General features: G+C 45.4%; 1 protein-coding gene across 2 annotated transcripts in view; it reads right to left on the reverse strand.

Annotated features, from left to right (window-relative positions):
- The window catches only part of TRPC3 (transient receptor potential cation channel subfamily C member 3), a 423,006-nt gene that overhangs the window by 238,148 nt on the left and 166,611 nt on the right, over positions 1-18,247 (reverse strand). For both annotated transcript variants that reach the window (XM_063920258.1, XM_063920259.1), the window contains exon 2: positions 71-842. In XM_063920258.1, the coding sequence (XP_063776328.1) occupies positions 71-842 (772 nt within the window). The remainder of the gene's footprint in view (positions 1-70; positions 843-18,247) is intronic.

The following is an 18,247-nucleotide window of genomic DNA, read 5'->3' on the forward strand; positions in this document are numbered from 1 at the left end:
GTAAGTTACTTCTGAAACATGAAAAATGTATTGATTTTATATATAACAAATATAACTTATGCGCTCTTACCTTAAATTCCTTTTCGATATTGGCCAACTTGGCTAGTTCATTGCTCAGCTCCAGGGCTGTGTGTACAGGATCCTCACTGGAAAGGGACAGGTAAGCCGGACTTGCCAGTCCCTTGTAGGCATTTATTCTGGATCTGGAGTGGCTGAATGAGTCATGCTTTTGTTTCTCAGTGCAGTCATTGCACTTGCAGAAGTAGTCATGGGGACGTTCTATCTTCGCTCCTTTTATCAACAACATATGCACAACTTCATATTTTTGACAGTGGGCAGCAAGGATGATGGGTGTGATATCTGGAGAGAACCTAGTGCCATCTTCATCGTAGGAGTAAAAATCATCATCCTGTAGCTCCTGCTCACTTGGGCTGAGGGTGAGTCTTTTGTTTGCAGCAAATGCAGAATGATTCAAAATGGCTTCCACTATCCTTACATACCCTTTGCTAATTGCAAGAAGCAAGGCATCTCCTATCCGTGCCAAGTTCTCCTTTTTCAGCAAAAGCTCAGTCACCTCTAAATGTTCATTCCCTACTGCTAGCTGTAGGGCATTTTGTCCCATGTAATCCACACAATTGACATTCAATGTCTTTGACTCCTCCAGCATCTTTCTCACCACAGGAATGTTCCCATATTCTGCGGCATCAAGAAAGCGTTCCTCCTCTGCTGTCAGGTTTGGGCCTCTGTTGTTAAACATAAATGCTGGGCCTCGGACGGCCTGTCTCCGTCCCTTCTCTCTTATCATGGTCACTCTCCTCATAGATGGGCTCCCATCACCTGCTCTGAAGAAAGAAGAGCAAATGAATCCACTGGCTTATACATAGTTATGATATACAGTATCTCTATAGTTTAATATTTTCTGGTATTCACAGTAAGATTTAATCATCAACAATGCTGCAGTTGTTAGTGTAGTATTCATTGTGGGAAATAAAAAGGAGTGATAGAAACACTATTAGCATTCTAGTAAACAAGAAACACTAAAGGCCCATACACACTTGACGATAAAATGAGCGACGTCGTTCATTTCAGCCCTCATCAACGACGTCGCTCATTATATCGTCAAGTGTGTATGCATCCGACGACCACCGATGCGCGGCCCCGCGGGATGTTAACGACCCTCGCTTATCTGTGGAGCATGTATGCTCAATTTCCACTATGGTCGTTACCGACCAGAGACGTCGTTGAATGTGTATGGTGTGAACGACCAACGACCAAGCCACTGTTCACCAGCCCTGTTCCCAGCTCATTATTTTAATAAACTGTTCAGCTTGGATGCTTCAACGATGAATGGTCTTTGGTCGTTGGTAGTGTGTATGCTCATGTCGTTTGCTCAGCTGTTCAAGGGAAGTTCAAGGGAAGTCGTTAACGACGGTCGTTAACGACGTGTGCATCGTCAAGTGTGTATGGGCCTTAAGAGCAGAGATTTGCTTTCTCTCACTGTCAATTTCAGGAAGACATACTGTAGAATACAGAGTAAAATGTAAATCTGCTCATTTTCATTTTGCTAAATGTAATAATGGGACGGATCCTGAGATGGAAGCAATGCAGATATTCAAGCAAATGTTCAATCATTTATAACTGCCCATGTGTATAGAGTCGCTAAAAAGTGGCATAGCACATTGGTTCCATGGTGTGAGCTTACAGTGGTGCAGTAGTGATTGAGATGCATGGTCTCAAAGATGTATTGGCCAGTGAATGGAAGGTGGCGATTAAGACGCTGCACTGTCTTATGGGTGTGTTATAGGGGTCTTGCAGGTGTGTCGAAGAACAGGTTGTGAGCTCAGATGCTTCACTACCTACATTAAATACTCTGATGGAGTTTCTGTACCTCGCAAGGAGTGTTGCAAGTTTCCATTGTGCGACCAATGGTAGTGTCAGCAAAATACACACTGCTGTGTACCACTCAGAATTATCAACAATATGTTTTGCCGTATTGCTAGATATGATTAAATAACATTATTTCTATCTTATAACCACACCACACTAATGTAGACGTTTAGGTTTGTTTTTGTAAATAATATGAAAGTTACATTCTCAAGCAGAAAAATGGTTTACCGAACCCATACAGCTTGGTTTACACAATAAGGGTCTGATTCAGAGATGTACACAAGCATGCTCAGGTATAAATTAGGATATTCACATGTACTATTCGGCCTCATCGCCCCATCAATCCACTTGTAAAGGTGCTATATGTAGTCCTAGTCACTATCAGTAAACAGTTGCACCAGCCCTATGCTGGCTGCAAGAGATCCATCAGAAATCACATTAATCTCTGCATATGCACAATTCCGACTACATGCCCACAACACAACGTCAGAACACTTACCCCTTTTACACTGAGAGAAACACCCGGGCTACTGCCCGGTTGACCCGGGTTGCAGCTCAGTGTAAAAGAGTGAAAACAGAATCACGGCAATCCAACTCTGATAGCGAGCAGGGTTGGACATGGGAAGGAGGTGGGGCAAGCTGCAGTGTAAACGGTCTGACCCTGGTTTTAGGACCTGGGTCACCACAAAAGCCGCTTATTGGAGCTTCCTGGGTGCTGGCAGGTGATGTCATCAGACAGAGCCCCGCAGAACAGACGCTGGAGAAACATGCAGGAGAAACAGATGAGGAGCCTCAACTCAACATGCCCACGTGGTCTGATAAGTAGGTGAGGGAGACTGCCCATCATAAGGGGAGAGGAGGAGATATGTCAGCAGGTGACAGGGACAGTGAAGGATGCTGTTGTCTACAAAAGTATCTCTAAGATCCTGGCTTCGAAGGTGTATAGAGATGTCACAAAAGCAGGTAGTGAACAAGTTGAAAGCCCTGTGCAAGCAATTTCCAGAAGTTCACAACAACAAAAAAAGCGGGGCTGCGCCAATCGAGTGGCCATACTATGACCTCTGCAACATGTGTCTGGCAACACCGAATTGGCAAACCCCATCAGTTTGTCAACCTCCATCAGTGGCAGTTCACAGGTCTAAACATCAGAAAGCAGCAAGAGCAACACCCAAATAACAGTTCCAAGTGCACAATGCTGCTCATCCTCACCCCTGCTTATCATAGATGACCCAACCGACTATAGCAATAAGGGAAGCTCCCCCTTGATGAAACCTTATCCCTGACCATTATGGAGATGAACAGTGGTGACCCTGGGATGACCCAGAATACCTGCACCCTGGCTTTTACGTACAAATAGTAAGTACCACAGTTTCCAAAACACACGCAACACTACATAAAAAAAAACAATCTCAAGCATAATGAACAACTTACAATGGTAAAAGTATTTTGAACAAATTATCAAACGCAAATTGTATCTGTTGCAGAGTGTAGCTAGTGTGCAGATGAGAGATGGCCACGAACACATTTATCTACCATGTATGCTATGTTTATATAGGGGCAGTGCTCAATATTTTCTGTCTCTCCCCTTTGCAGTATTCAGTGTACCACCAACAAAGAAGAAAAGAACTAAAACAGAACAGGTGGCCAAAAGCTATGACCTCCGTCCTTGTACAGCAACTTCAAGAAATGGACACAGCAATGGTAGCTCAGGAGCATGCTCACTTGAACACATTTTTAATGGTAGAGTGTGAAATGCATCAGTCCTTGATGACCCAGCTAATGCGATGCAGAAACATTGGTCACAGGAATCTCAGGAGCGACAAATGGCTTTCCTGGAGTGTTTATTCCCTCGCACTCAGGTACACCCTGCACAGCCACCACCCCAACAGGGCCCACCCTACCAAGATCACCCTTATAACTAAAGCCATAACCCTTATAGCCCCTACACAATAGAGGGCCTTACTATGGGGGTCATTCCGTCCTGATTGCATGCTAGGTTTTTTTTGCTGCGGTGCAATCAGGTCAAAATTCTGAAAAAATGCACATGCATATGCACTGCAATGCGCAGGCGCGTCGTACGGGTACAAAGCAGATCATTGCTGAGCGATGGATTTAATGAAGAATCCATTCGCACAGCCAATCGCAAGGAGATTGACAGGAAGAAGGCGTTTGTGGGTGGCAACTGGCCGTTTTCTGGGAGTGGTTGGTAAAACGCAGGCGTGTCCAGACGTTTTCAGGGAGGGTGTCTGATGTCAATTCCGGCCCCGAACAGGCTGAAGTGATCGCAGTGGCTGAGTAAGTTCTGAAGAACTCAGAAACTACACAAAACTTTTTTGTACCGCTCGGCTGCAAAGGCGTTCACACACTTGCAAAGCGAAAATACACTCCCCCGTAGGCGGCGACTATCTGATCGCAGTGCTGCAAAAAGTAGCTAGCAAGCGATCAACTCGGAATGACCTCCTATGACCCTAGTGCATCTCCAGCAAGCCCACAAAGTGCCCAAGCACAAAATACATTGTGTATAGAAAATTGCCTTAACATTGCCTTTTCTTAAAGGGCAATGTTTTGATTGTTTGCTATTCTTAAAAAAAAAATTACTTGTTGTGTTTTGACTGGTATTCTTAACCACTTAACTGACGATTTATTCCGCTCCAAAATTGTCTGGGTTTTTTTGTGAGTGAATTAGGTGAAGAACATGAATTTAACCCTATCCCAAATGATTTTAGTTAAAAAAAAGGATTTTTTTTTCTATTTTGTAAATATTTTTTACAAACATCGAAACATCGTTTGGGAACATCGCGACGATCGCGGTTTTAATTTTGAAAGCTGGGACAGCCTGCAGGTATACAAGGGGGGTCTGGGGGTGGCTTGCGAGGGTTCATTTACACTCCCCAGCGGCTGCCATTTTCTGCAGCCGCTGGAGGGGGGGATCCTGCTGTGCTGACCAATCAGCAGTGATCGGCAGCACGGCAGACACAGGGGGAGAGTGCAGGGAGGCAGAGGGACCTTCCGGTCCCTCTGACAGCAGCAGCGGAGGGAAGTTTATCTTCCCTGCCGCTGCTAACACTCTCTATCTGACTGGTCGCATCCTGTGCACCAGGTCAGATAGAGCACTTGCAGGCATGGTCGCATCTGATGCAAGTCGCAAGTGGTTAAAACATTTTTTTTTACTTGTTGTAAGGAGTAATATTTACGGCTTTTAGGAAGCCTTTGTTATTTTATTTATCTAAGTACTTTCCTATAAACATAACACACATGGGGCAGGATGTAATGATGCCTGAGTTTGGAAGCCGTGCGGGATGTCGGCCGTACTCTGGCATTTTTTTCAAGGGGTAATCACTTACAAGGCAAAACCATACCTTGTAAGTGATTGCCCCTTTAAAACAACGTCCGGCATCCACATAGCTGGCAAGAGTAACTTAATAGGTACTGTAGGTTACATGAGAGTGTTTAGGGTGGAATAGACTTCTGATGCCTTCATCATCAAGAACTATATTATTCACATAAAACAAATCATAATTTCCTAAAAACATGAACACGTGTAAGCTCTTATTTTTTTACTGAATAATAACACTTAGGGATAAATGTAATAGCACGCAATTTGTAGGAGCAAGCGCGTTTCTGTAGAGATACAGTACAGTAGTCACTAAATTTACTATAAAGCAGCAATTACTGTAGTTAAAAAGGCAAAACCAACCTGGTTTTAAATTTGCTGCTTTAAATCTAAAGACTATTTTGCTGGCTACCGCAAATCGCAGGCTATTACAGTTGGCTCCTAGTTTGCATGTCTGACAACTATAAATGTCATCTATAAATGTGATTTACTGAAACCAGCTATCAGATTGTTCGGTGTAGTTTACCCTAGCAGTCCGGGATGCCAGCAAAGCAAAAACAAATAGAAAAAGATTTGATTCAAATATGTAGGATAGAAGCAAGTCAACATTAAACAAGTCACAGCAGCAGAACATTAGAACACCCAACGAGATACGTTCAGGATGCTGAGCACTCGAAATCCCAAATCACGAAAATCAGTCGAAATGCTGATGCTGGTATCCCGAGAGCTGGCATCCTGATAGTAAGTATGCCCTGGACTTTTAGTGTTAGGCCGAGGGGGGTTTGGGGAGATGGCTTAGGTACCACTGGGGAGGGTTTTGGTTAGGCTGCGGGGAAGGGAGGGTTAGGGTTAGGCTGAAGGAAGGGGGGGGGGTGTAAGGTTTAGGCACCACTGGGGAGGGTTTCGGTTAGGCTGCGAGGAAGGGAGGATTAGGGTTAGGCTGTTCGGAGGGGGGGGGGGGTAAGGTTTAGGCACCACTGAAGATGGTTAGAGTTAGGCTGCGGGAAGGGAGGGTTAGGAGGGAAGGGGAGAGGATAAATATACTTACCGAACCCTTGTCAGGATTTCCTCCATCGGGATGCTACTGTCGGTCCTCTGGCCGCCGGCATACCAAACGCCGGGCACGCATATAACATCCCATCCAATGTGCTCAAAGGCTGCCACTAAAAAATTAGTAACTCACCCATTTATCTACAAAACATGAAAATAATATACTAGAGTATGTCTACAAGACATGTGCAGGGGAGGTAAGTACTGTAAATACATTATATAACAGGTGTTCATGAAACTAGTGACACCAAGAAAACCAACAGCGTTAATCCAGTTAGTAGAGACATTCATCGCAATGAGGCTGTATGTTGCACTCACAGTACCGCCGGACTCACAGATTTTTGTTCGCAGCTCCATGTGCTCCGTAGAAAAATCTGCAAATCCGGGGAGCAGAAATCGGGCCGGGATTGGGGTTGAATTGTGGTGTCATTGCCAGCATTTCAACGCCGCTGCAATGGCATCTCATCCCCTTCGCAGTTAACTGGATTGACCCTATAGACTTGTAAACAATGTGCAGAGGCACTAGATCACATAGCCTGTAGAACACATGACCAGTTTCACTGGTAACATTGACTGTACACAAGAAATTTGTTGGCTATGCCGAAAAATGGGAACACATGAAGAATAACAGAAGCCCAAAAAAGCAGAAGTAATGAAAATTGATACTGTAATAAAGTAATGAACACTGATACTGAATGTTTAATTAAAACAAACATTTATTTTGAAAACCTTTTTTAGAGGTTGTTTAATTGGACTCAACAGATGACTGGATATCCAAATTATTGTGATTTATTAATTTGTTTATGACAGCCTTGTTTTCTTATAAAAAAGATGAATACACTGTTAAGAAAGACTGTATACAGCAGAAGTGACCAAATTATGACTCACATGCTAAACGTAATGCACCACCTTCTCCATCCTGGACCATTGAATTAAATGTAGTTTGGAGTCTTCGATCAAACACTACTACCCTGCACCAATGTAACAGCAGTGAGAAAGTCAACAAACTCTGTCTTCTTTGACCAAGAGACATACTGATCTAGACAGAGCTTAGTGTCAGTCCTGGTATAATGCCAATAGTCCGTCTCCCAGCCCCGAGCCTCCCACCCAGGCACAGGTTGGACAAGCCAAGGACTAGAGGCAGAGTGAGTGAGGCCAGGGCTATTATCTGAGGATAAGGAGCAGGGACAGCATATGAGGAGAGATACCAGGACCATAGCCTGAAGATAATACAGACCCTAGTCATTATTTGAGGAAATTAGGGAAAGGAACCATAGAGTTTATCTCCGGTTAGTAAGAGGAGATGTAACTGTAAAAATTTAGATGTAAATGCTATAAAAAGTTTTTCTTACTGATACTGAGTCACACACCTTTATGAGTGATTCTCATTCTGGTCATGCAAACTCTTTTTTAAAGGGGAATATGTTTATTCAGTGTATAAACACAGGAAAGCTACTATAATGTGTGATACAAAAACGGAAAAATAGTCTTCATTTTATCTGATTACACATCGCCTGATTCTGAAATGTGTCCTAGCACAGAACTCTGGTCAGTGCCGGCATATCGTCAGAGTTTCTTTTATTTATAAGTGGCTTTATATATCTAAATTAAACTTAAAGACTTATTCTATTAGACATAATGTAATGATTCTGGTCCTTTTTGTAGTGAAAGCATGTTTGATCTGCCATTATCTAATTCATCCATTGACACCTTCATTAGATTGGTAAAGCGGGACACTCTTCACTTACTTGTAGACATAACATATCTAATAACAATCTCAAACTCTGACAAAATTGCTTTGAAATACTCTTTTTGATAGCTTACACATTGTTATCCATCAAGCTAATGAAGGAGAGACGGGTGATACTTAACTGTGAGGAATATCTTAATGAAATTAAGAAACAATAAGCTTATTAAGATTTCTGTAGAGTGTTGACATTTGATTGTACTCATTTTTCAAGATTCCTATTATACAGTATATATGCAGTGGCTCTGAGGGGGGTAGGGGGGTTACTAATTACCTGAGCTTGATGGAAAGGCCTGGCAGGGGTCCAGTCCAGGCCAGGGCAGCTGCTAAGAGGGACACTGCCCCCATGTGCAGCCAATGTCAACCTCTGTAGAGTGTTGGGGGGGGGGGGAGGGGGGCGTGATGCACTCACCAAAAGTCCATCCCTATAGGTGCCAGCTGCTGTGGGCGGGGCTATGTGATCTGTAGGAGGCAAGGCACCTCCTGCAGTCCACACAGCCATGCCCACGGCATCTGGGAGAGACTTCCTGGTGAGTACATACTCTCACCGCCCTCAAGTCCTCTTCTCCCCCTCCCTGTCATACTGTGTAGGTGCACTGCAGCCGATGCCGCTCCCTGTGGGGCCACTGGTGTCCCCTCTACAGTATATACAGATTTCTTCATATTGGCCATACCCCCCTTTAGTACTAGGGCACTTTGTCGCTCTCTACGGCTCTGTATATACTGTATGTGCTTCCCAAAATTCAAATAAATCTTAGTTAAGCTTCCTGGTAGGTATGTCATTTATAAATGTGGCTCTTTGTATTAACTATTATCACAGTATGTGGGTTTTTATTTATAACCTATTATGCACCCAAAAAATTCCTTAATGCATCATTGTATGGATTTTATGAATCTTGGCTCTGTTCCTTTGTCACCGTGAAGGTGTCTAATTTATACACGAGTATCGAATACAATAATTATATTAATGCAGTTAGTTGTTATGTGATCACCAGTCCAATCTTAAATAAACATAAGTTTTATTTAATTGAATTTGAATTTATTCATGTATCAATATGACAATTATTCCAGTTTGACAGATCCATTTCAATTACCTACTCATGGAGATGAACAAATAACTGCATTTGCGGATAAACTTAACTCCTTGAACACTGCTATTCACTCACTGTTGTCTTGTAGTTTAACTACAATAAATTTTGGATGTGAATTTTATGCATTCTGATTCTGAATTTCCCAACACCATCTATAGAAAAAGCATTAATAAAAACAACAGGCCAAGGTAACATTGCAATAGATAATTCACCAAAGTACAATATTACAACAATATGTAGGTCAACTGCTCAATCCTGAACTCCTTTGATTTTTTTAGAGTTAAATAACATATTAAGAGGATTGACAAGCATACAGATGTTGCAAAGATTACATTTATAGATATATACAGTAAAATGATGAATTGGTCTAGTAACGCTGTGATTTATTTACTGATGTGATATATTTATAATTTTTTTGTAATCTACGTAGGGAAAACCAAACATTTATTGAAATTGCGGCTACAAGACCATATAAGAAAATAAGAATTTACTTACCGATAATTCTATTTCTCGTAGTCCGTAGTGGATGCTGGGAACTCCGTAAGGACCATGGGGAATAGCGGCTCCGCAGGAGACTGGGCACAAAAGAAAAGCTTTAGGACTACCTGGTGTGCACTGGCTCCTCCCCCTATGACCCTCCTCCAAGCCTCAGTTAGGATACTGTGCCCGGACGAGCGTACACAATAAGGAAGGATTTATGAATCCCGGGTAAGACTCATACCAGCCACACCAATCACACCGTACAACTTGTGATCTGAACCCAGTTAACAGCATGATAACAGAGGAGCCTCTGGATAGATGGCTCACAACAACAATAACCCGATTTGTTAACAATAACTATATACAAGTATTGCAGATAATCCGCACTTGGTATGGGCGCCCAGCATCCACTACGGACTACGAGAAATAGAATTATCGGTAAGTAAATTCTTATTTTCTCTGACGTCCTAGTGGATGCTGGGAACTCCGTAAGGACCATGGGGATTATACCAAAGCTCCCAAACGGGCGGGAGAGTGCGGATGACTCTGCAGCACCGAGTGAGAAAACGCCAGGTCCTCCTCAACCAGAGTGTCAAATTTGTAAAATTTCACAAAAGTATTTGACCCTGACCAAGTAGCAGCTCGGCAAAGTTGTAAAGCCGAGACCCGTCGGGCAGCCGCCCAAGATGAGCCCACCTTCCTTGTGGAGTGGGCTTTTACAGATTTTGGCTGTGGCAGGCCTGCCACAGAATGTGCAAGCTGGATTGTACTACAAATCCAGCGGTCAATAGTCTGCTTAGAAGCAGGAGCACCCAGCTTGTTGGGTGCGTACAGGATAAATAGCGAGTCAGATTTTCTGACTCCAGCCGTCCTGGAAACATATATTTTCAGGGCCCTGACAACGTCCAGCAACTTGGAGTCCTCCAAGTCCCTAGTAGCCGCAGGTACCACAATAGGCTGGTTCAGGTGAAACGCTGAAACCACCTTAGGGAGAAATTGAGGACGAGTCCTCAATTCTGCCCTGTCCGTATGAAAAATCAGGTAAGGGCTTTTACAGGATAAAGCCGCCAATTCTGACACACGCCTGGCCGAAGCCAGGGCCAACAGCATGACCACTTTCCATGTGAGATATTTTAAGTCCACAGTGTTGAGTGGTTCAAACCAATGTGATTTTAGGAAACCCAAAACAACATTCAGATCCCAGGGTGACACTGGAGGCACAAAAGGAGGCTGTATATGTAGCACTCCCTTAACAAACGTCTGGACTTCAGGCACTGAAGCCAGTTCCCTTTGAAAGAAAATCGACAGGGCCGAAATCTGGACCTTAATGGATCCTAATTTTAGGCCCATAGACACTCCTGCTTGCAGGAAATGCAGGAATCGACCCAGTTGAAATTCCTCCGTCGGGGCCTTTTTGGCCTCGCACCACGCAACATATTTCCGCCAGATGCGGTGATAATGCTTTGCGGTTACATCCTTTCTGGCTTTTATCAAAGTAGGGATGACTTCGTCTGGAATGCCTTTTTCCTTTAGGATCCGGCGTTCAACCGCCATGCCGTCAAACGCAGCCGCGGTAAGTCTTGGAACAGACAGGGTCCCTGCTGGAGCAGGTCCCTTCTCAGAGGTAGAGGCCACGGGTCCTCTGTGAGCATTTCTTGAAGTTCCGGGTACCAAGTCCTTCTTGGCCAATCCGGAGCCACGAGAATGGTTCTTACTCCTCCCCGCCGTATAATTCTCAGCACCTTGGGTATGAGAGGCAGAGGAGGGAACACATACACTGACTGGTACACCCACGGTGTTACCAGAGCGTCCACAGCTATTGCTTGAGGGTCCCTTGACCTGGCGCAATACCTGTCCAGTTTTTTGTTGAGGCGGGACGCCATCATGTCCACCTTTGGTTTTTCCCAACGGTTTACAATCATGTGGAAGACTTCTGGGTGAAGTCCCCACTCTCCCGGGTGGAGGTCGTGCCTGCTGAGGAAGTCTGCTTCCCAGTTGTCCACTCCCGGAATGAACACTGCTGACAGTGCTATCACATGATTTTCCGCCCAGCGAAGAATCCCTGCAGCTTCTGTCATTGCCCTCCTGCTTCTTGTGCCGCCCTGTCTGTTTACGTGGGCGACTGCCGTGATGTTGTCCGACTGGATCAGCACCGGCTGACCTTGAAGCAGAGGTCTTGCTTGGCTTAGAGCATTGTAAATGGCCCTTAGCTCCAGGATATTTATGTGAAGTGATGTCTCCAGGCTTGACCACAAGCCCTGGAAATTTCTTCCCTGTGTGACTGCTCCCCAGCCTCGCAGGCTGGCATCTGTGGTCACCAGGACCCAGTCCTGAATGCCGAATCTGCGGCCCTCTAGAAGATGAGCACTCTGCAACCACCACAGGAGAGACACCCTTGTCCTTGGGGACAGGGTTATCCGCTGATGCATCTGAAGCAGGTCCCACTGGAATGTTCTTGCGTGGAATCTGCCGAATGGGATTGCTTCGTAGGAAGCCACCATTTTTCCCAGGACCCTTGTGCATTGATGCACTGATACTTGGCCTGGTTTTAGGAGGTTCCTGACTAGCTCGGATAACTCCCTGGCTTTCTCTTCCGGGAGAAACACCTTTTTCTGGACTGTGTCCAGGATCATCCCTAGGAATAGAAGACGTGTCGTCGGGATCAGCTGCGATTTTGGGATATTGAGAATCCAACCGTGCTGCCGCAGCACTACTTGAGATAGTGCTACTCCGACTACCAACTGTTCCCTGGATCTCGCCCTTATCAGGAGATCGTCCAAGTAAGGGATAATTAAAACTCCTTTCCTTCGAAGGAGTATCATCATTTCGGCCATTACTTTGGTAAAGACCCGGGGTGCCGTGGACAATCCAAACGGCAGCGTCTGAAACTGATAGTGGCAGTTCTGTACCACAAACCTGAGGTACCCTTGGTGAGAAGGGTAAATTGGGACATGGAGGTAAGCATCCTTGATGTCCAGAGACACCATATAATCCCCTTCTTCCAGGTTCGCGATCACCGCTCTGAGTGACTCCATCTTGAATTTGAACCTCTGTATGTAAGTGTTCAAAGATTTTAGATTTAAAATGGGTCTCACCGAGCCGTCCGGCTTCGGTACCACAAACAGCGTGGAAAAATACCCCTTTCCCTGTTGCAGGAGGGGTACCTTGATTATCACCTGCTGGGAATACAGCTTGTGAATGGCTTCCAATACCGCCTCCCTGTCGGAGGGAGACGTCGGTAAGGCAGACTTTAGGAAACGGCGAGGGGGAGACGTCTCGAATTCCAATTTGTACCCCTGAGATACTATCTGAAGGATCCAGGGGTCCACTTGTGAGTGAGCCCACTGTGCGCTGAAATTCTTGAGACGGGCCCCCACCGTGCCTGAGTCCGCTTGTATAGCCCCAGTGGCAGAAGCGGGAGAGGACTTCTGTTCCTGGGAACTGGCTGTTTGCTGCAGCCTTTTTCCTCTCCCTCTGCCACGGGGCAGAAATGAGGAGCCTTTTGTCCTCTTGCCCTTATGGGGCCGAAAGGACTGCGCCTGATAATACGGCGTCTTCTTATGTTGAGAGGCTACCTGGGGTAAAAATGTGGATTTCCCAGCAGTTGCCGTGGACACCAGGTCTGATAGACCTACCCCAAATAACTCCTCCCCTTTATAAGGCAATACTTCCATATGCCTTTTGGAATCAGCATCACCTGACCACTGCCGCGTCCATAACCCTCTTCTGGCGGATATGGACAGCGCACTTACTCTTGATGCCAGTCGGCAAATATCCCTCTGTGCATCACGCATATATAAAAATGTATCTTTTAAATGCTCTATAGTCAGCAATATACTGTCCCTATCCAGGGTATCAATATTTTCAGTCAGGGAATCCGACCAAGCCACCCCAGCACTGCACATCCAGGCTGAGGCGATTGCTGGTCGCAGTATAACACCCGTGTGAGTGTATATACATTTTAGGATATTCTCCTGCTTTCTGTCAGCAGGTTCCTTAAGGGCGGCCGTAACAGGAGACGGCAGTGCCACCTGTTTAGACAAGCGTGTGAGCGCTTTATCCACCCTAGGGGGTGTTTCCTATCCTCTGGCGGGAAAGGGTATGATGCCAATAACCTTTTAGGAATTATCAGTTTTTTATCGGGAGAAACCCACGCTTCATCACACACTTCATTTAATTCCTCAGATGCAGGAAAAACTACAGGTACCGTATTTGCCGGCGTATAAGACGACTGGGCGTATAAGACGACCCCAAACATTTCCACTCAAAATATAGAGTTTGTTATATACTCGCCGTATAAGACTACCCCCTTCCGCACACCAAATAAAACGTAAAAGAACATCAGATTTGTGACATACTGTATATTATGACCTGATAAGAGATTTGGATAGGGAGTATTTATCAAGGTATGCATAAGAAGGGGGGAGGGGGCGAGGAGAAAGTTGTAAAATGTATAAAAGTATACCCCTGTGTGCATTTATTGTTACCGGTTTCACATGAGTGCCATTAGTATTAGTATTAGTGCCATTACAGTACCTGTCATTGTCACCATTGTACGGCCACAACGCGACTGCAGCGCCTCCGGCCAGTCCCTGCATCTCCCTGTTGATGGCACTAGTGACCCGCCGCGGCCACACTGGATACCGCGCGATACTGGATGGTATGTAGAATGAGGTGGGCGGGCATCGGAAGGCCACTATGGGCACCGGGCGAGTATCGGAAGGCCACTATGGCAGCTATGTCTATCCCAACTGAAGTGCACCCGGCGTATAAGACGACCCCCCCACTTGGAGGCATGTTTTTCAGGGCAAAAAAGTAGTCTTATACGCCAGCAAATACTGTAGTTTTTTCTCACCAAACATAATACCCTTTTTAACGGTACTTGTACTATCAGAAATGTGTAAAACATTTTTCATTGCCTCAATCATGTAACGTGTGGCCCTACTGGAAGTCACATTCGTCTCTTCATCGTCGACACTGGAGTCAGTATCCGTGTCGGCGTCTGTATCTGCCATTTGTGATAGCGGGCGTTTAAGAGCCCCCGATGGTCTTTGAGATGCCTGGACAGGCAGAAGCTGAGTAGCCGGCTGCCCCATGTCATCAAACTTCTTTTGTAAAGAGCTGACACTTTCACGTAATTCCTTCCATAAGCCCATCCACTCAGGTGTCGACCCCCTAGGGGGTGACATCTCCACTACAGGCAATTGCTCCGCCTCCACATCATTTTCCTCCTCATACATGTCGACACAGCCGTACCGACACACAGCACACACACACACACACACACACACACACACACACACAGGGAATGCTCTGATAGAGGACAGGACCCCACTAGCCCTTTGGGGAGACAGAGGGAGAGTATGCCAGCACACACCAGAGCGCTATATATATACCGGGATAACACTATACAAAGTGTTTTTCCCTTTATAGCTGCTGTTTATATTATACTGCGCCTAATTAGTGCCCCCCCCTCTCTTTTACCCTTTTCTGTAGTGCAGGACTGCAGGGGAGAGTCAGGGAGACGTCCTTCCAGCGGAGCTGTGAGGGAAAATGGCGCCAGTGTGCTGAGGAGATAGGCTCCGCCCCCTTCTCGGCGGACTTTTCTCCCGCTTTTTTCTGGAATTTGGCAGGGGTTAATATACATCCATATAGCCCTGGGGGTTATATGTGATGTATTTTTGCCAGCCAAGGTGTTTATATTGCTGCTCAGGGCCCCCCCCCCCCAGCGCCCTGCACCCTCAGTGACCGGAGTGTGAAGTGTGCCTGAGGAGCAATGGCGCACAGCTGCAGTGCTGTGCGCTACCTTGGTGAAGACTGATGTCTTCTGCCGCCGATTTTCCGGACCTCTTCTTGCTTCTGGCTCTGTAAGGGGGCCGGCGGCGCGGCTCTGGGACCGGACTCCGAGGCTGGGCCTGTGTTCGGTCCCTCTGGAGCTAATGGTGTCCAGTAGCCTAAGAAGCCCAAGCTGGCTGCAAGCAGGCAGGTTCGCTTCTTCTCCCCTTAGTCCCTCGATGCAGTGAGCCTGTTGCCAGCAGGTCTCACTGAAAATAAGAAACCTAAAACTAACTTTTTCTAAGAAGCTCAGGAGAGCCCCCTAGATTGCACCCTGCTCGGTCGGGCACAAAAATCTAACTGGGGCTTGGAGGAGGGTCATAGGGGGAGGAGCCAGTGCACACCAGGTAGTCCTAAAGCTTTTCTTTTGTGCCCAGTCTCCTGCGGAGCCGCTATTCCCCATGGTCCTTACGGAGTTCCCAGCATCCACTAGGACGTCAGAGAAATTTGAAATACAATGTAATCACTCATCATGTTTCCAAACATTTTAAACTGGTACATAACTCTTAAGATGGGTACACACTGGCCGATATATCGGCCGTTCTCTTGAACGGCCAATATATCGCTGGTCCGTTGTCCAGTGTGTACGGGCGATATATCTGTGAACTCCGTCGTTCACAGACATATCGCGTCGGCCCCGCAGCACAGCCGACGGCCAATATATCCACCGATATATTGGCGCGTCGCTGTGTGTGTACGGGCACACATGCTGCTGCAGCTGGAGGTGATTGACAGCTGAACTGGGCGGGCGTGTGTACATGCCTGCCCAGTTCATGACGTCAGACCCCGAAGGATTGGGCAGTGTGTATGTACAGCACACTGCCTGATCCGTCCATAGATATATCTGCCGATCAATTGATCAGCAGATATATCTATCAGTGTGTACCTACCTATACCCTACTGGTTTAAGCTTTAAAGCCATAACACATGCAAAGGGAAAATCCTGTTTATTATTATTGTCCTGATTCCTTGATGCGTAGTGGAAGCCTAGGTGAATAGTGTAAGTATGGGTGCTGGGAGGCAGGGGTCAGAACAGAATAGTGGCGTCAGGGCTGGACAGAGTGGAGGGCGGGATGGCTGGAGTGGGGGAGGACTGAGGTGACCTGGCATTTTCCCGGTCCAATAATCTAGTGTATATATATATATATATATATACATACACACACACACACACACACACACACGGGCATAGCCAGAGCTTTGTGGGAACCGTAGCAACATTCTGAAGGGGCCCCTGTCCCAAAGCAGCTAGAGAGACACCTCATAGTAGTAATCATAGTTGTGCCCTAGTTCAAGTTACGTCACATTGTAGTGCTGCTAGTACACATTATGTAACACCGTATTCCCAATTCAAATTATGACATACATTGTCCCTAGTTCCTATTATGTCACAGTACAGTGCCTCCACTTCATAGTTGTGCCACATTATAGTGCCCCAGTTCATATTATGTAACAATTATAATGCTCTCCAATTTATTTCATACCACATTACAATGATCAGGTCCAGGGTCATAACTCGATATATATTGCAGGCCCCAAGGAAAAAGTGTGTAAGGGCCTCTATGTACCTTCCAATGGTTACAGATGTATGCAACAGATGTAACTGTGACAGGGAAGTTAAGCCCCTCTGGGCCCCATAGCAACTGCATTCAGGGGTGTAGAGAGCTGTGGCGTGCCCAGGTACATTTTGAGGGCATGGTCTAATCGTGGGAGGCGTGGTCACGCCCCTTTATACAAATTAATGGAAAAAAAGGATTTTCAGTGTGTGCTAGCTGAAGAACGAAGCTGCCGTTGCTGACAGGGGGCGGGGGGGCGGCGGCGGTAATTAATACCCACTACCCCCCTCTTGACGGTAGTGGCTGCACTCCCTGCACCCATGGTAGCTATGCCTATATATATATATATATATATATATATACACACACACACATATAAATATATATATTAGTAGCTCTCACACACACATGAGTTTAACAAATAAAAATGGGATGGGTTTCCTATGGTCTGATAGTTATTTGGACTATGTTAGCTTAGTGTTAGGGATTACCAGGAAAGAGACTGTTTTGTCTGAGTAAGCAGGCTGCTACATCACTCAGATTTACAGTGTGAGCAATGCGCAATACCTTGAAGATATCAGTATCATATACAATAATTCTTGAGCATGCACGCAATAGATATATAACTGCACACACATTTTTATTGCATCTAATTATGTACATCTTCTTTTCATATGGTTAGATATTTTGAATGTTTTAAGGTTTCATTGTAATATGCAAATATAACATATTACATACTGCAAACAACACCTTCCAGAAATCCAAAACTTGGAATAAAAAGTATTTGCATTAATTTGCATAAAATGTGTCTCTCCTTATACCATGCATGACTGACTTATTATTAATGTCATAAGAACTGCAATCTTTGAAACGTTAATTAACTCTTATGTGTGCTGAAAAGCACCCATCAGATGCCCAGTACCAGTTATCTGGAAGCTTTGATGACATATTTTAAGTACAGATAAAACATAAATTGTGAACTGCCAATGCAATCCTGCTATGTCCCTGCAGACTTTGAGCCAGGATTTGTTTTTAAAGATTTGATGACATTATCCTGAGATCAGTGTCTGGTTTTATGCAGAAGACGTTCCAGAGATGGAGGATCCAAAGTAAGTTATATTTCAGTTCATCATTTCCTATTACAGGAATACAAACATACTTGATGCTCATCCTTAGCACTGAATTTCCCAGAACAAGCCTCCCGCCTCCAAAGCACCACTCACTTTTAACTGGAGAACTTCAATTTGTTGCCGCAGTAATTACATAC

Source organism: Pseudophryne corroboree, chromosome 1 (assembly GCF_028390025.1).
Source record: "Pseudophryne corroboree isolate aPseCor3 chromosome 1, aPseCor3.hap2, whole genome shotgun sequence".
In the NCBI taxonomy this organism is placed as follows: Eukaryota; Metazoa; Chordata; class Amphibia; order Anura; family Myobatrachidae; genus Pseudophryne; species Pseudophryne corroboree.